Raw genomic sequence first — 19,963 nt, 5'->3', positions numbered from 1 at the left:
AGAGTGGGGTATACACTCCAAGCAACCTGCTGATTTACAGTGGAAGGCCAGTGGTGCAGTTAAGCTATTATGGAGCACAGAAGAGTCTTGCTAACGGGAATAGAGGATTAATATGAACTGTACATATTCTATACTGTCAACCCTATAGTGTAAACCCTATAGTGTAAACCCTATACTGTAAAACCTATACTGTAAACCCTATACTGTAAAACCTATAGTGTAAACCCTATAGTCATGGCCAAAAAGAGTGAATTGTAGACTACATTCCTAGAAAAAATGTGCTATCTAGAACCTAAAATGGTTATTCGGCTGTCCCATAGGAGAACCATTTGAAGAACCCTTTTTTGTTTCAGGTAGAACCCTTTTGGTTCCAGGTACAACCCTATTGGGTTCCATGTAGAACCTTTTCCCCAGAGGGTTCTACATGAAACCCAAAAGTGTTCTACTTGGAACCAAAAAGGGTTCACCTATGGGGACAGCCGAAGAACCCTTTTGGAACCCTTTTTTTCTAAGAGTGTATTCTTCGTTTTACTTAGGTGCCACTAATTGGATTTAAATAGCTGAGAAAAGAAGGGATGTGAAGATAAGCAACCTCAGGATTATAAGACTACATCCTCAAGGTTGGCAATGACCGTCAAAGTGTCTGGGAATATTTGGATCCTAAATTGCATCAAAAGCCCAAAGAACGATGGCTGGAGACAATGGGAAAAAAGCCCAAAGAATGATGACTGGAGACAATGGAACGACATATCAAAAGTCAAACCTACCCTGGCCTGGTCATTTCTTGGAGGATATCCTTCATCTTCTTACATTAGATAGATTCTTTGCCCCTCTTGTCAAGAGGAAACAACCTGAAGGGGCTTATAATGAATTGTTTAGGGCTTTGGAACTGATCAACCACACAACCTCCACCATGACCAACCTGTATCACTGATAACCTCCACCATGACAAACCTGTATCACTGATAACCTCCACCATGACCAAACTGTATCACTGATAACCTCCACCATGACCAACCTGTATCACTGATAACCTCCACCATGACAAACCTGTATCACTGATAACCTCCACCATGACAAACCTGTATCACTGATAACCTCCACCATGACCAACCTCATGACAAACCTGTATCACTGACCACATGACCAACCTGTATCACTGATAACCTCCACCATGACCAACCTGTATCACTGCTGTATCACTGATAACCTCCACCATGACTGTATCACTGATAACCTCCACCATGACCAAACTGTATCACTGATAACCTCCACCATGACCAAACTGTATCACTGATAACCTCCACCATGACCAAACTGTATCACTGATAACCTCCACCATGACCAAACTGTATCACTGACAACCTCCACCATGACCAAACTGTATCACTGATAACCTCCACCATGACCAACCTGTATCACTGATAACCTCCACCATGACCAATCACTGATAACCTCCACCATGACCAAGCTGTATCACTGATAACCTCCACCATGACCAAACTGTATCACTGATAACCTCCACCATGACCAAACTGTATCACTGATAACCTCCACCATGACCAAACTGTATCACTGATAACCTCCACCATGACCAAACTGTATCACTGATAACCTCCACCATGACCAAACTGTATCACTGACAACCTCCACCATGACCAAACTGTATCACTGATAACCTCCACCATGACCAAGCTGTATCACTGATAACCTCCACCATGACCAAACTGTATCACTGATAACCTCCACCATGACCAAACTGTATCATGACCATGACCAAACTGTATCACTGACAACCTCCACCATGACCAAACTGTATCACTGACAACCTCCACCATGACCAAACTGTATCACTGACAACCTCCACCATGACCAACCTGTATCACTGATAACCTCCACCATGACCAAGCTGTATCACTGATAACCTCCACCATGACCAAACTGTATCACTGATAACCTGCACAATGACCAACCTGTATCACTGATAACCTCCACCATGACCAAACGGTATCACTGATAACCTCCACCATGACCAAGCTGTATCACTGACAACCTCCACCATGACCAAACTGTATCACTGACAACCTCCACCATGACCAAACTGTATCACTGATAACCTCCACCATGACCAAACTGTATCACTGATAACCTCCACCATGACCAACTTGTATCACTGATAACCTCCACCATGACCAAACTGTATCACTGATAACCTCCACCATGACCAAACTGTATCACTGATAACCTCCACCATGACCAAACTGTATCACTGATAACCTCCACCATGACCAACCTGTATCACTGATAACCTCCACCATGACCAAGCTGTATCACTGATAACCTCCACCATGACCAACCTGTATTACTGATAACCTCCACCATGACCAAACTGTATCACTGATAACCTCCACCATGACCAAACTGTATCACTGATAACCTCCACCATGACCAAACTGTATCACTGATAACCTCCACCATGACCAAACTGTATCACTGATAACCTCCACCATGACCAACCTGTATCACTGATAACCTCCACCATGACCAAACTGTATCACTGATAACCTCCACCATGACCAACCTGTATCACTGATAACCTCCACCATGACCAACCTGTATCACTGATAACCTCCACCATGACCAAACTGTATCACTGATAACCTCCACCATGACCAAACTGTATCACTGATAACCTCCAGCATGACCAAACTGTATCACTGATAACCTCCACCATGACCAACCTGTATCACTGATAACCTCCACCATGACCAAACTGTATCACTGATAACCTCCACCATGACCAACCTGTATCACTGATAACCTCCACCATGACCAACCTGTATCACTGATAACCTCCACCATGACCAACCTGTATCACTGATAACCTCCACCATGACCAAACTGTATCACTGATAACCTCCACCATGACCAAACTGTATCACTGATAACCTCCACCATGACCAAACTGTATCACTGATAACCTCCACCATGACCAAACTGTATCACTAACCTCCACCAGTGCTGAATGATCGGCCCCTGGATTTCAAAGATTGGAGGCATTATCCTGTGACGCCAATAATGAGCATAATTTAGTTGAGAATCACTCACCCCCATCAAGGACGACTTTACTTTCGAAATATGAAACTCACCTGAATCCTAACAATTACCCTGTGATGTTAGTAATACTTGAGAATAATTTGTTTGAGAATCTCTCATCGCATCAAGATGTTTATGACTATAGCAGCCTTGGCTGTCGAATGGTTCTGCTAACAACATGCATTTCAACAACCAAATCAAGTACCCTGAATTGCATCAGAAAAGTCTACCATGTTCTCACTAAAAGACTAGAGAGCAGTTATTACACAGTACAACTAGTAGTTATCATTTCTGGCTAAATGAAAAGGCAATTTTGTGCCATTTTGTCAGAATTGTGTGTTATTACTGGTTAGCAGAGTTTGATTGAGTGTGTTGTGTTCCTGCAGGGTCCTGCTGGTGCTGCTGGTCCTATGGGTTCTGTTGGACCAGGTGGAGTGAGGGTAAGATCAGCATCTCTGTACCTCTACACAGAGCTGCTCAGTGTACAGACACTGTTGAAAGGCCATGAATCTAGCCAGCACCTACTTAACTCAACATGTGCATGTGATCACTCAACGTGCGCAGTTAAACTGTTGTGTGCTCCTAGTATTCTGGTGCATGTCATATGACGTCATTGGGCTCCATTAAACTGGCGCAGTAGAACACTATACAGAGATTGGTAGCTAGGGAGATTAGCGAGGTCCTGGTTTATTTCACTGAGTTTTTATAGTCCCATCTCTTGGAAGCATCACCAGTTTAACAGCACCATAAAACGTACAGTACATATATACAGAAATAAATTAAACATTGACAACATACCTTTAACACAACAACAACTTAATGCCAACTTTTATTGCTGCCTGTTGTGAGTGTCTATCTTCTCTTCCCAGGGACCACCAGGGAAGGAAGGACCATCGGGACCTAGAGGTCCAACAGGACCCATGGTGAGTACTGCAGCTAGAAGATGTGGTCAAAACACAGACCAACTCAGTCCTTCAGTCAGTCATACAGCTAAAACATGCATCTCATTCTCCCTACTATGATTGAGGCCTGCCTCTACAGTAGTTAATGGCTGCACCATACCAATAGGCAAAGGGCCAGCACGTCATTGTCAACATGTAGGCCCGTCATTGTAAATAAGAATTTGTTCGTAACTAACTTGCCTAGTTAAATAAAGGTTAAATAAAAAATAAAATAAATATATTAATATATAGCCTACTTTACCATTCGGTCTGCTCTGAGGACCATTAAGCATCCCATCCCTGTTGGGAGTGTTTCCACCCAGATAAAGAAAAATTCCACCGAGAAACTATCTTTTGGTATTTGTTTCATTAGTCCATTGTTGATATTGTACCAAAAATGTTTTGCATGTCAGCAATCAAGTTTTCAAGAAACAGAAATACAGCTGGTAATGAAACAAATACCAAAAGATAGTTTTTGGGTGGTGTTGTCCTTTAAATGTTCTTGGCACAGTATACCAAGTTGTGCCTTGACTGTGGATATACATCTCAGTATAGGGCTGGTCCCTATTGTACAACAGCTATTTAACAGGGACCAGGAGTGGTTGTTGTCCTTATGTTTACTGTTTCGTAACTTTGGTAAGTGGATGTAGCAATAACGCTGTCCATCGTCTCATCATCCAGGGAAGTCCAGGATCTCCGGGTTCTCCAGGAAACACAGGAAGCCCAGGAAAACCAGGAGACACAGGAAACCCAGTATGTACAAATACAAGTGGTCATATGATGATGATGTATGTTTCATCAAGGACAGCAGAGTCCCTAGCCATCTTCCAAAAACATCTGAAATCCTACCTCTTCAAAGACTGTCTTGAATCATCCCACTTCATTTGATTAAATTGGAAGATGTTAACCACCTTCCTATTTCATAGCGTATTTGTGGTGTTTTGTTGCAAATCTCATGCAAATGAATGGCTTTCCTTGTATTGAGAACACCCATGTTTCCTCTTTTCCACAGGGACTGTCTGGAATAAAAGGAGAAAAGGGAGAGAGGGTATGTGCTGTATCCTTTAGTCCAGGACTAGACAACTACTGTATCCTTTAGTCCAGGACTAGATAACTACTGTATCCTTTAGTCCAGGACTAGACAACTACTGTATCCTTTAGTCCAGGACTAGACAACTACTGTATCCTTTAGTCCAGGACTAGACAACTACTGTATCCTTTAGTCCAGGACTAGACAACTACTGTATCCTTTAGTCCAGGACTAGACAACTACTGTATCCTTTAGTCCAGGACTAGACAACTACTGTGTCCTTTAGTCCAGGACTAGACAACTACTGTATCCTTTAGTCCAGGACTAGACAACTACTGTATCCTTTAGTCCAGGACTAGACAACTACTGTATCCTTTAGTCCAGGACTAGACAACTACTGTATCCTTTAGTCCAGGACTAGACAACTACTGTATCCTTTAGTCCAGGACTAGACAACTACTGTATCCTTTAGTCCAGGACTAGGCAACTACTATATCCTTTAGTCCAGGACTAGGCAACTACTGTAACCTTTAGTCTAGGGCTAGGCAACTACTGTATCCTTTAGTCTAGGGCTAGACAACTACTGTATCCTTTAGTCCAGGACTAGACAACTACTGTATCCTTTAGTCCAGGACTAGGAAACTACTGTATCCTTTAGTCCAGGACTAGGAAACTACTGTATCCTTTAGTTCAGGGCTAGACAACTACTGCATCCTTTAGTTCAGGACTAGGAAACTACTGTATCCTTTAGTCCAGGACTAGGCAACTACTGTATCCTTTAGTCCAGGACTAGGAAACTACTGTATCCTTTAGTCCAGGACTAGGAAACTACTGTATCCTTTAGTCCAGGACTAGGCAACTAGATTCACCCGTGGGCTGGTTTTTTTGTCGGAGCCGATGGTCAATGGTGCCGTAACATAATTATAATCATTTGTACACTGCAAATTGACCACAAGTAAGGCACAAAAGAGGTTGTATTGGAAAAGAACAACCATTTCATACCTTAATTACATGGAGACATGATCACGTATCTTTTTTTATTCGTGGGAATACTTGGTGAACAGATTTCCTAAATGAAACTCATTTTTATCTGAATCCCTGGTGATTTTAGTCCCTTTTTGACGAAAAACAAAAATCCTCAGAACTTTGGGAGGTGCTTTTTTATTTGCCCGCCAGACGCCTGTTGTCAACCCCTGCTTCTCAGAGTAGTATTTTGTCCACCCCTGCTTCTCAGAGTAGCATGTTGTTGACCCCTGCTTCTCAGAGTAGCCTGTTGTTGACCCCTGCTTCTCAGAGTAGCCTGTTGTCGACCCCTGCTTCTCAGAGTAACCTGTTGTCGACCCCTGCTTCTCAGAGTAGCCTGTTGTTGACCCTTGCTTCTCAGAGTAGCCTGTTGTCGACCCCTGCTTCTTAGAGTAGCCTGCTGTCGACCCCTGCTTCTCAGAGTAGCTTGTTGTCGACCCCTGCTTCCCAGAGTAGCATGTTGTCGACCCCTGCTTCTCAGAGTAGCCTGTTGTCGACCCCTGCTTCTCAGAGTAGCCTGTTGTCAACCCCTGCTTCCCAGAGTAGCTTGTTGTTGACCCCTGCTTCCCAGAGTAGCCTGTTGTCGACCCCTGCTTCTCAGAGTAGCCTGTTGTCGACCCCTGCTTCTCAGTGTAGCCTGTTGTCGACCCCTGCTTCTCAGAGTAGCCTGTTGTCGACCCCTGCTTCTCAGAGTAGCCTGTTTTCGACCCCTGCTTCTCAGAGTAGCATGTTGTCGACCCTTACTTCTCAGAGTAGCATGACCTTGTCTCACCAAAATGTGTTTGTTTTCCAGGGGGACTTTGCATCTCAGAATCTGATGCGTTCCATTGCCAGACAAGTTTGCGAACAGCTTGTGAATAGTGAGTTCCTATTTAGACCTTCATAAACCAGTATTGGTTGGGTACACCTACACACACATACAATGTAAACAAATAAACCATCTATGTGATTTTTCTCTCTGCCTTAATCATATCTTCATTCATTCCTCTCAGGTCAAATGAGCAGAATTAATAATATGATCAACCAGATCCCCACCGGTTACTCTAGCAACAACCCAGGCCCCGCAGGCCCCCCTGGTCCCGCCGGCAACACAGGTCCTCGTGGAGAACCTGGACAGACTGGCCGAAATGGTTTCCCTGGAAACCCCGGCTTACCTGGAAACCAAGGAGAGAGAGGTGAGTGATAGTGTGCTGTTTATGTATTTTTTGCCTGTTTTTATTACTTCCTGTTTTTGTATGGCTAGAAAGTAAATTACAACCTATCAGAGATGCAAAACTTTAAGTAATGACAGGACACGGTCCTCTTCTTTAACCTATCTAACATCCTAGGATAACGGTTGGTCTGTTCTTTGAGCCTGGAGTAACATTGCAACGTTTACAACAATGGTACAATTAAATAATGACTGGAGCACAAAGATCAAATGGAAGTTTTGATTGCAAGCGATTGTACAAAACACATCTATTCTAAATATATAAAGTTCATCACATCATGTAAATAATTGATGATCATCTGCCATCATGCTTCACTTCCTATAGTAAATCTGATCCATGCTACAATTTCCTCCATCCTCAGACATGCTCATTTGTGGTTATTACAAATACATGGTGCTGTACAATGACACTTTTTGTCATTGCTAATAACCTGTTGCCTGTGTATCTGATTGTGCTGTTGCAGGGGCGCCAGGAGAGAAGGGAGAGAGAGGATCCCCTGGAACAGGACAGAGAGGACAGAGAGGACTCAGTGGTCCCCCTGGTAAGACCTCGGCCATCACTCACTTCTCATGTAGAATAACCCATTTCACAGCTATGCTTCTGCCAAGGTCTCCCATCTCACAAGAAAACAGAGACCATTAACAGAAGCCCCTGACTCAGTAATTTGCCTCATATACAGCTGAAGTCGGAAGTTCCCATAGACTTATTTGGAGTCATTAAAACTCTACTTTGTGCATGACACAAGTAACTTTTCCAACAATTGTTTACGGACAGATTATTACACTTATAATTCACTGTATCACAATTCCAGTGGGTCAGAAGTTTACATACACTAAGTTGACTGTGCCTTTAAACAGCTTGGAAAATTCCAGAAAATTATGTAATGGCTTTAGAAGCTTATGATTGGCTAATTGACATAATTTGAGTCAATTGGAGGTGTACCTGTGGATGTATTTCAAGGCCTACCTTCAAACTCAGTGCCTCTTTGCTTGACATCATAGGAAAATCAAAAGAAATCAGTCAAGACCTCAGAAAAAAAATTGTAGACCTCCACAAGTTTGGTTCATCAATTCAGCAATTTCCAAATGCCTGAAGGTACCAGGTTCATCTGTACAAACAATAGTATGCAAGTATAAACACCATGGGACCACGCAGCCGTCGCACCGCTCAGGAAGGAGACGCATTCTATCTCCTAGAGATGAACGTACTTTGGTGCGAAAAGTGCAAAGGACCTTGTGAAGATACTGGAGGAAATAGATACAACAGTATGTGTATCCACAGTATAACGAGTCCTATATCGACATAACCTGAAAGGCCGCTCAACAAGGAAGAAGCCACTGCTCAAAACCACCATAAAAAAGCCAGACTACAGTTTGCAACTGCACCTGGGGACAAAGATCGTACTTTTTGGAGAAGTGTCCTCTGGTCTGATGAAACAAAAATAGAACTGTTTGGCCATAATGACCATCGTTATGTTTGAAGGAAAAAGGGGGAGGATTGCAAGCCGAAGAACACCATCCCAACCGTGAAGCACGGGGATGGCAGCATCATGTTGTGGGGGTGCTTTGCTGCAGGTGGGACCGGTGCACTTCACAAAATAAATGGCATCATACGGAACAAAAATGATGTGAATAATGAAACAACATCTCAAGACATCAGTCGGGAAGTTAAAGCTTGGTCGCAAATGGGTCTTCCAAATGGACAATGACCCCAAGCATACTTCCAAAGTTGTGGCAAAATGGCTTAAGTACAACAAAGTCAAGGTATTGGAGTGGCCATCTCAAAGCCCTGACCTCAATCATATTGAACATATTGAACTGAAAAAGAGTGTGCGAGCAAGGAGGCCTACAAACCTGACTCAGTTCCACCAGCTCTGTCAGGAGGAATGGGCCAAAATTCACCCAACTTGTTGTGGGAAGCTTGTGGAAGGCTACCCGAAACGTTTGACCCAAGTTAAACAATTTAAAGGCAATGCTACCAAATACTAATTGAGTGTATGCAAACTTCTGACCCACTGGGAATGTGATGAAAGAAAGAAATCATTATTTCTACTATTATTCTGACATTTCACATTCTTCAAATAAAGTGGTGATCCAAACTAACCTAAGACGGGGAATTTTTACTAGGATTAAATGTCAGGAATTGTGAATGTATTAAATGTATTTGGCTAAGGTGAATTTAAATGTATTTGGCTAAGGTGTATGTAAACTTTCGACTTGAACTGTACCTTAACAACAAGGTATGGAACATAAGAATCTTCCCGCATACTAACTGTAAATGGTTGTGCTCAACACCTGGAGACAGGAGGTTCTTATTCACTACTTCCTGATCTACAGTTCTTAACTTATTTCACCATGGTAGCCATTTTGTTCTAAATCCTATCCCTGGACCTCTCTTTGTGACTTTTAGAACTCCTCCCAGTGCAATATAAAGGACAGACCCAAGGGGCAGGCCAAGATTTACCTAGATGTGTCTCATGAACCTTCGTTTGGGCAGCTGTGTTTCATAAATTCTCAGTGAACCGTCAAACATATTCCCAGAAAAACCCTTCTCTTTTCGAGAGAGAATTTATGCTTCTTCTTCACAGGATTGGTCCGCACAGATATGTTCACACGTCTTTATCAACATACGATACATCAAAGGAATTGAGAACCAAGGTCTATTTCTGGATGAAAGATTTAACATTATGCATTATAGCTGCTATCTTCTCTTATCAAAACAATGTTACCCCGACCTCTCATTCATCAGTGATCCCAAACCCATTCTAGAAATGGCTGAGGATTAGTCTCTAATAGCCGTCTTGTTCACTGTTGATATTATGCTGTCTTTATGGAGGCAACATAACATCCACCTTTAATTGATATTCAGCATGTGAAGGCCCTGAGTCCCCAGAAGCTTTCCTATCACAAGGGGTAGGGGGGCTAGTGGGAATGTCAGGCTATATATGATGTCTACTTCCCCCTCCTGTCGAACACTGCCAAGTCTGTTTCTGTGAATGAAGTAAGACACTACTAAACTCCTGTAGGAGGAAGCTAGTTAGCTAGCAATGATGACTCATTGTTGAGTGGGAGAATCAGATTGTTGTACAATGAGCGTTGCTTTGGTGGCTCCTTCATTGACAACACATGTGCTCACTTAAGAGATCAAAGAGCAAGAGAGAGCGAGAGAGTGGAGGAAATTCCATCCTTTGTTTGTACTGTCTAGACAGACAGGGGCAGGGAGTAACTCACCAGAGCCGTGACTGGCTCACTTCTTATCAGACTTTTAATTGAGCTGTCTAAATATTGAATTTACAGTGGTAGAAACCAATAGTCCCCCCTCCACTTCCAGTTGGGATTTAAGGGTGATGTCAGGGAGGTTTCGTTCTGACTATTCTTTAATTATTTTCCACAACCCATCTCCCTCTCCCTACTCTCAGGGCCACCAGGCGAGGCTCGAACCGGCGCCACAGGTACTACGGGCTCTGCTGGGCCTCGGGGCCCTCCTGGTCGCCAGGGAACCTCAGGAGTGAGGGGACCACCTGGACCCCCTGGCTATTGCGACTCCTCCCAGTGTGTTGGCATTCCTTACAATGGACAAGGTTACCCAGGTATGTCCACAACTGACTGAATCCCAATCTGCATGGCAGGGTAGCTGAATACATAGTGAATGTAACGTATGCACACTAATTTATTTACAACTTTATACTCAACAGCTAACGCTCTGGTTCAATGTACGGAGGTCATGGGTTTCAAGGGTTCTAAACAAAATGCAGTTGTTAACAAAAGTTTATTCAAATGGGACAGTGGACATATTTTTGTCTCGACAACCCCCTTTGGCAACATTATGAACCCTTTACGTCCAAGGTCTCATTATGTTTGTTATAGAGTGGATATTCATAATTGCATGTTAAACACTGCCAAGTAGAAATAAAAATGGCAAATAACTTTCTGCAACAGAGAGATCTAACCCCCTGTTTGAACTGTTTCCAGGTCGGTCCTAGTAAACTCTCTATGCTGCCTGTGCTGCTTACAGTCGTGTTTCTGAGATGTTAGCTCACTGGCTAATGAGCCCTTAAGGATAACCACCGGGGACATAATTAATGAACACCGTTAAAAAACCACAAACGAGACAGAAAGGAGTGGACTCGCACTAACACCACTTCACAGCTTCTATCAGACAAGCTGCAGAGATGGCAACCCTACTGGCCTGTTTGCATCTTGAACCAAAACCCCAGCAAACAGAGAGAGACTACTTCTTTACGCCGGAAGGAGCATGTAAAAAAACAAACCAAAAACTACTAACAAAGTTGATATCATAGCCAAAGAACAAGTGTTAACATGTTGACGTAGAGGTGATATCTGTAAATAAACTAATTGTGCCTTGTAAATGATGTTTGAACCACACAATCCACTAAAATCATTTAACATCTGTATTGAGCTTGTGCCTTATAACCCGCTTCTTACTGACTTACTGCCAGCATAACCTCTGTTTTATTACAGTATGAGGCCTGTGATTTACACAGCTTGTGCTCCGGTCCAAACCGAAGCATGTGACATTTGTACATTTAATCATGATATTCTTTGTATGTTTGCCTAATCTATGCTAAACATTCTTTTCCTACCATTTTCTTCTGTTTATATATATTTAGTATTCAGACACCTTGACTTTTTCCACATTTTGCTATGTTACAGCCTTATTCTAAAATGGATTCAATTGTTTTTTTCCCTCATCAATCTACTCACAATACCCCATAATGACAAAGCGACTCCGGGATGCTGGCCTTCTAGGCAGAGTTCCTCTGTCCAGTGTCTGTGTTCTTTTGCCCATCTTAATCTTTTCTTTTTATTGGCCAGTCTGAGATATGGCTTTTTCTTTGCAACTCTGCCTAGAAGGCCAGCATACTGGAGTTGCCTCTTCACTGTTGAAGTTGAGGCTGGTGTTTTGCGGGTGTTATTCAATGAAGCTGCCAGTTGAGGACATGTGAGGCGTCTGTTTCTCAAACTAGACACTCTAATGTACTTGTCCTCTTGCTCAGTTATGCACCGGGGCCTCCCACTCCTCTTTCTATTCTAGTTAGTTTGCGCTGTTCTGTGAAGGGAGTAGTACACAGCGTTGTACGAGATCTTCAGTTTCTTGGCAATTTCTTGCATGGAATAGCCTTCATTTCTCAGAACAAGAATAGACTGACTGGTTTCAGAAGAAAGTATTTGTTTCTGGCCATTTTGAGCCTGTAATCGAACCCACAAATTCTGATGCTCCAGATACTCAACTAGTCTAAAGAAGGCCAGTTTTATTGCTTCTTTAATCGGCACGGCAGTTTTCAGCTGTGCTAACATAATTGCAAAATGATCAATTAGCCTTTTAAAATGATAAACTTGGATTAGCTAACACAATATGCCATTGGAACACAGGAGTGATTGTTGCTGATAATGGGCCTATGTAGATATTCCATAAAAAATCTGCCGTTTTCAGCTACAATAGTCATTTACAACATTAATAATGCCTACTCTGTATTTCTGATCAATTTGATGTTATTTTTAATGGACAAAAAATTCGCTTTTCTTTCAAAAACAAGGATATTTCTAAGTGACCCTAAACTTTTGAACGGTAGTGTATATATATATATAAGTCAATTTGCTGAGGAACATTTGTTGTATAACACCACAATGGGTTTTAGGAGTAGGAAAAGGATAGGATAGAGCGAGAGACAAGTGGCAGTGTTGTATTAGTGTTTTGTTACAAATTCAATCCCAGCTTTATTACTTGTATTGGTATGTATCTTTATGTATGTGTTCAATATGGTTCATATTCCTCAATAACATTAAGTTCAGGAGTGCATGTAATCACTCTAACATACAAGCAAGATAAATGACAGTTCTTTGGTCCATACATTCAACACGTTGGTTGATTATTCATGTTTAGGACAAACGTTTAGGATGTACATTGTGCATGTTAAGTCTCAGCCTGTTGACTAAAGTCCTGTTTGATTGGCCAAACGAATGTTTCTAGCCACCGGCTACGAGCCCGACCCTGAAACCTACCTAGTCCCTATACCCGAGGAAGAACCGGAAGATGAATCTGAGGCAATACAGTCGCCTGGTTACTCACGAAACCAGAGAGGAAAGAGGTCACTATCAAGAGACGATACCGAGAGGATAGCACCATAAACAAAAACAAAACAAAGGATTGTTGTATTGAATTGATCTCCATTATTACATGTGCGATTATTCAGTGAAATTCAGAGAATAAAATCTATGGGTCTGATACCCTTGCTTTATTGAACATATCTTTACGCATCAACAAATTATGTTTCGCAAGATTAAGTGGAAATATAATGAATCTGGACATTATTTCATTACAAACCTGTGTGCTTGCTAACTGTTTCTTTAAGTGTCTCTGCTTGTAACATAACTGCATTAAGTGTTAGTCCAATGTTTAATGCACTAATCATCGGAAAGTCAGCAAATACGTTGGGGAAGGTATATGTATGTCTCTGTACCCCTTCACATTAGCCCTGTACCTCACAGTTCATTGCAAATTTCACAATGTCAAGCTGTCTGTTGTTCTTTTGAAATCATGTAGTTTGCCACCCTCTTCATCAGAAAGAGGGTTACTGGTTCCAGCTCCATTAAAAGTTCCCAAAGATTCCCAGCTATTATCAAATCAGGCTTTCAATGAGTTACTTTAGACCAAATGTGTATCTGTTTTTATAATACTAACTCACAGCTGATTTTTCCCAAAGGTGGAGTTGCCTGTCTGTGTTGTATATTTAAGATTTCAACAAAACAAAAACAAATCAGAATATAGTTATTGTTTTGTATCAGTACCAAATGCAGTTGGAATTTGTTTGCAAGACTATGGACATAGAATTGCCTGTTCATGTTTTAACTGCACATTGTGAATTCCACAGCCTTATTTTCTTATTTATTTCTGAAACAGAAGAGGCATTTTTCAATAAAACTACTGAAAATTGTACATTTTGTTTCAGTCTCATATCTGTGGTGTCTCAGTCTATGTCCCAGTTATTTGATAAATGCACTGTAGCTGCAAACACTGGATATAGTATATCTCATGTCACATGCCAATCCCAAAAAACGGTCTTTACTAGAGTGAGTACAGCTTCAAAGGGGCAATCAGTTCAAACTATAACAAAGCAGCCACCCTGCCACTATTTTGGTATAAAGATGAGGGATGGGGCTGGAGAAATGTAGCCACTGTCTAATTCATAGACAGAGCTATGGATGCAAGGATTGACCATCCCCGACGTCAAAATTATAGTTTTAACCATGTTTTGAGGCCATGTTTTGAGGCTTTACAATTGCATTGTTTGCAAACAATGGACTTAAACATGTTTATATTTTGGGTTCTGATTGGGTACGACAGTTGAACTAACATCGTAAGGAATTCTAAATTAAATAATATAAGTTATAATATTCAAGAATCAATGGGTATATAATATACAGTCAGGTCCATAATTATGAGCACCCTTGATAAAGATGAGCAAAAAAGTCTGTATAAAATAAATAATTCAATTGGGAAATGCTTTTATTGCTTGTTTAAGAAGCAATAAAATAAATAAAAATAGATAGGGGTAAAAAATGATTAACAACCTGTTGTCAGTACTCTAGCATCCTCCCCTTCTGAGGGTAATGACATTGAGCCTTATTCTTAAATGTTTTATGTAGGGGAGGGATCCTAGACCATTCCTCTAAACGGAACTTTTCCCGGATCCTTGATATCCCGCTATCCTTGATATCCCGCTATCCTTGATATCCCGCTATCCTTGATATCCCGCTATCCTTGATATCCCGCTATCCTTGATATCCCACTATCCTTGATATCCCGCTATCCTTGATATCCCGCTATCCTTGATATCCCGTCTGCTCTTTTGCACCGCCCTCTTCATTTCAAACCACAGCTTTTCACTACCATGGTCCAAATACACCAAGAAAGTTGTGAAGAGGGCTCAACAACTCCTTTTCCACCTCAAGAGACTGAAAAGATTTGGTGTGGGTCCCCAGATCATCAAAAAGTTCTATAGTTGCACCATCGAGAGCATCCTGACTAGTTGCATCACCAACCTGGTATGGCAACTGCTCGGCATCTGACCATAAGGCGCTACAGCGGGTAGTGCGTACAGCCCAGTACATCACTGGGGCCATGCTTCCTGTCATCCAGGACCTATTTCCCAAGCACCAAGTCCAGGTTCAAAAGGCTCCTTAAGACTGCTGAACAATTAATCAAAGGGCCACACAGACTATTTACATTGCCCCCCCCCCCCACCCTTTGTTTTTACAAGGCTCTACTCATTGAATATTTTCTCTGCATAGTCACTTTACCCCTACCTACATGTACTTTACCCCTACCGTTACCCCCTGTATATAGCTTCGTTATTGTGCATTGTTGGTTAATTAAGGAGTTGTAAGTAAGCATTCCACGGTAAGGTCTACTACACCTGTTGTATTTGTTATATTCAGGGCGCATGTGACAAATCAAATTTGATTTGATTTTGAAGTATTCACTCAGCCTTTGGTATTCCAGTCAGAAGGATGTAGTGGGTGACCTCGCTAGACAAAACACTGTGGTTTCTCCCAGATGAGTCACCCATGGGAAACTCCTTTTGAAGTCCCTTCTAATATGCAGCCTTGGAGCAGGGATGTACACATCAAAGACACACAATTAAAAAGGTAAGTTATAAGCAGTGCTTGCGTATGTCTTTAACCCCATAAAAGTCTACGGTGCTCTTTGGAGGGATTCAAGCTTACTTTCCCAGTCACTCTTCTAACTGTGGAAAGTTTAAAATACTTTATTATATCGGCATGACCACAAGGTTCATGTTAAGAGCTTCAAACACGGCACACTATCTGAAGAAGAACACTTTGAGGAATACAAAATGGGAGTCCCACAAAGAGGACTATCTGAAGAGTTGAGGCTAATAGTTCAGAATGCAAGATTACATTAATAAAACAAAGCTATATCAGAACCAGTTGATTTAACATATATTTAGTGGCCGATTCATTTAATGCTATCAGCTTTTTAATTATCAGAAATGTATTTACATGTAGCCTAATAATAACTATGTGATAGTGTTCAGGTTGTTATTCCTATGCATTTTTGGCTCAATATCTCCATCCAAAGAGAAAAAAAGCACTTAGGAAAACGATCAGAACTGTCAAGTAAGGAACAACTGAGTTTATTTCAATTCATCATTATGAAGGGAAAATACCCTTACAGGGGGGAGTTCTATAGAAGAAATCCCCTAGAGAAAGAGTGGGAGAAGAGGCATTTGGAGGCCAAGACTGCTACCACTGGCAGACATGGGAAACTGTTGAAAGCACTGGATTCTCAGCAGTCAAAGGATCCAAGTATTTTCACACTGTGCCCGGATGCAAACATTAACGGCTATAAAACGGCTTATTAAAAACATTTTATTTGCTTCATGGATGATCAAAACATTTGATACTTGCTTTTTATTTGTTAAAGCCCCGCTTATAAGAGCATGCTAAATTGCCTGCAGGTAGTATTTTTGTGACCAGATGACATGTGTTAACCATTAAAAAGCGGAGAAAACCCACAGAGGTTTGAAATCCAAATACAGTACCCACAACTGTATGTGGCCTGACGCTATAGGGGTTTTGATCCTTAACCATCAAAAGAAATATGAGCATCAGAGTAGTGAGTCTGAAGGACCTTTGTTTATAAGATATTGTTAAATGCACTAAAACCAATCCTCTATTTTAAAGATGTTAACCGCAGCATAAACATACAGATTTGTGTCAAAACCAACTGTTCTTTGAAGTCGATATGGGCTATTGGTCTGATTATGAAGTGAGTGTAAGAAGGAAATAAGTTAAAACTCAACAAAAAACACCACATTCCATGCTAATCAAAACCTAACCCCCTCAACATGTCTGAATTATGACTTTTAGTAGCCTTAAAACCTCTTAGGGCTAGGGGGCGGTGTTCGGAAGTTTGGATGAATGACATGCCCAAAGTAAACTGCCTGTTACTCAGGCCCAGAAGCTAGGATATGCATATAATTGATGGCATTGGATAAAAAACACACTGTTAAACACTCTGTTAAAATAATGTCTGTGAGTATAACAAAACTGACATGGCAGGGAGGGAAATCCATCCGGAAAATGTTTTTTTTGAGTTCAGAGTCCATTTCAATGCTTGTCTATGTAATATACAAATAAATAGCTCCCAGATTGCAGTTCCTATGGCTTCCGTCTTTAGAAAGGGTTTCAGGCTTGTTTTTGGAAAAATGACAGGGTAGTTGTAGTTTTTCCAAGGTATCTCTCATTAGAAATGTAGTCTTGTTGCGTGTGTGAATGAGGTGTGCACTCTTCGTTATTTATCTTCCCTATTGAACAAACTATTCTCTGTCTTAAACTTGATTGTTTATTTAGATATTAAAGTACTTGAGGATTAATTAGAAACATCGTTTAACTTGTTTGGACAAACTTTACTGGTAAATTTTTGGATTTGTTTGTATGCATGTTGAAAGAGTGGATTACTGAATCAAGTGTGCCAACTAAAGGGACATTTTTGGGATATAAAGAAGGACTTTATTGAACAAAACAACCATTAGTTGTGTAGCTGGGACCCTTGGGATTGCAAACAGAGGAGGATCTTCAAAGGTAAGTGATTTATTTTATCGCTATTTGGGATTTTGTGATGCCTGTGCTGGTTTGGAAAATTAATTTGGTTTGGAAAAGTAATTTGGTGTGGGGAGCTGTCGTCAAATAATCCCCATAAAGTATTTTTGAAATCTGACAACGCTGTTGGATTAACAAGAAGTGAAGCTTTTAAACGAACGATGTGAAACACTTGTATTTTCATGAATGTTTAATATTACGGTTTTGTCAGTTGAATTTGACGTGCTCCAGCTTCACAGGATGTTGTCGATTTTGATCCCGCTAGCGGGATCCATGCCCTAAGAGTTAATGTTCCGTTGGAAGTTTAATCGTCCCAAAAACTCATCCATTTTATTGTCCAAAGATTGCATGTTTGCTAGCAGAATTGAGGGAAGTGGGGGCTTATTCGATCACCTCTGACTCTTTCAGAAGGCAGCCTGCCCTCTGGCCTATCTTTCTCCGCCTCCTTTTCATGCAGATCACTGGGGTCGTGGCCTGTTCCCGAGGGAGCCGTAGATCCTCCGCCTCGGGCTCGTCAGAGTCATGAAAGAAGAAAAATGATTCTGCCAGTCTGTGGTGAGTAATCGCAGTCCTGATGTCTAGAAGTTATTGTTGGTCATAAGAGACGGTAGCGGAAACATTATGTAAAATAAAATAGTACAAAAATAAGTACAAAAAACAAAAAACACAATCGGTTGGGGGCACGTAAAACGTCTGCCTTCTGCTCCGGCGCCGTCTTACAATGGAGACACAACTTCTGAAGTCATATGGAGGTTTTCCCTGTCCTCAGAGCTCAATCCATGTTCCAGTGTGTCATACCCGCTAATTATTCCACTCACTATTGTATTTAACTCAACTATCGTATTTCACGCATGACTCTGGTTAAAATGTTACACAAATTCTGATATTATTTAGAAGCAAAAGGCACAAGACACAAATATTCCTAATTTTTTCAACCGATGTAATCAAATCACTGTTGTGTTTCTCTATTTTTGTAAATGGTTTATATTCAATCAAGTCCGAATGACACAAAATTGTCTCGCCAGAGATTTAGATGTCTGTTGTTCCCAGTGTCATCACAGTTTGGACTCAAGATGCAGCATGTGGAGTTCTATCGTTCTCAGAAGGCAGAAACACATAATATGAATTCCAGCAAATTCCTGCGTCATTTGGCTGGTATTGCTGTGAAATCCAATGGGTTTAGGGATGTAAGAGGTTGGGATGAAATGAGCATGTTTTAATGGAAGCTGATGGACCGTGCCAAACATTGGAGATGACTTGTAATAAAATATCTCACAACTGCCTGATGGTATTTGGAGACTCCAACAAAGGCATAATAAACATGTAAGCTCGTTAACATTTTGGATAACAAGTCCTAGGATGACTATTGGATGGGATGGGGTTTGACTTTTACAGGTTTTGGAAAAGAACTTCAAATGCCATGCCCTGACCATTTACGCTAAGATACGTGACAGTATAGGAGATTAAATAATATTTACAGTTCTTAAAGTATATGTCCATTTAGTGAAAAATCGGATTTATGAATAATGATCTCTCCTAACAATACCCGCTGATGGCAACAGTCAAGTATCCAAGACAATTCATCTCACAAGCCCTCTACACACAACATTGGACAAGATAGCGAAACATTTGGGAAGATTTTCACTTCAGGGAAAACATGTGATCGGAGCTCACACTTAGACAGGATCAGACGTTTGTTTCACAAATATAAACAGTTCTTCTTTGGGAGTGAGGAATCTAAACAGCGGTAGCCTGAGTAACAGCCATCTGCACAGCTGTGGCTCAGACTACATGTGGTGCTTTCAGCTGGAGAGGAAGCTGTTTGAGCCAAGATGGAGTACACATGGAGACTCCTCTCCTCCTATCCTCCTCACTCTGCAGGAGCGCAGGGTGTCAACAACAGCATAAAACACTTGAATGACTAGGCTAATGAGATTAGATCAGATGACACTTGTATGACAAAGGTCAATTAAAATCAGTTTTCTGTTCAGGGACTTCCTGTAAGTGGCAGCTGTGCTG

General features: G+C 41.4%; 1 protein-coding gene across 3 annotated transcripts in view; it reads left to right on the top strand.

Annotated features, from left to right (window-relative positions):
* Positions 1-14,258, top strand: part of LOC135508352 (collagen alpha-1(XII) chain-like) — a 91,768-nt gene extending 77,510 nt beyond the window's left edge. For 2 of the 3 annotated variants that reach the window (XM_064928475.1, XM_064928477.1), the window contains 9 exons: positions 3,483-3,536; positions 3,966-4,019; positions 4,719-4,790; positions 5,050-5,085; positions 6,884-6,950; positions 7,083-7,265; positions 7,765-7,842; positions 10,720-10,890; positions 13,293-14,258. In XM_064928475.1, the coding sequence (XP_064784547.1) occupies positions 3,483-3,536; positions 3,966-4,019; positions 4,719-4,790; positions 5,050-5,085; positions 6,884-6,950; positions 7,083-7,265; positions 7,765-7,842; positions 10,720-10,890; positions 13,293-13,450 (873 nt within the window). In that variant the 3' untranslated portion in view covers positions 13,451-14,258. Of the gene's footprint in view, positions 1-3,482; positions 3,537-3,965; positions 4,020-4,718; positions 4,791-5,049; positions 5,086-6,883; positions 6,951-7,082; positions 7,266-7,764; positions 7,843-10,719; positions 10,891-11,272 lie in introns of all 3 variants that reach the window. The other variant, XM_064928476.1, reaches the window with a different exon arrangement.
* The last annotated feature ends 5,705 nt before the right edge of the window (positions 14,259-19,963 follow it).

This window comes from Oncorhynchus masou, chromosome 21, assembly GCF_036934945.1.
Source record: "Oncorhynchus masou masou isolate Uvic2021 chromosome 21, UVic_Omas_1.1, whole genome shotgun sequence".
Taxonomy (NCBI): Eukaryota; Metazoa; Chordata; class Actinopteri; order Salmoniformes; family Salmonidae; genus Oncorhynchus; species Oncorhynchus masou.
This window is presented reverse-complemented; position numbering and strand designations above follow the sequence as displayed.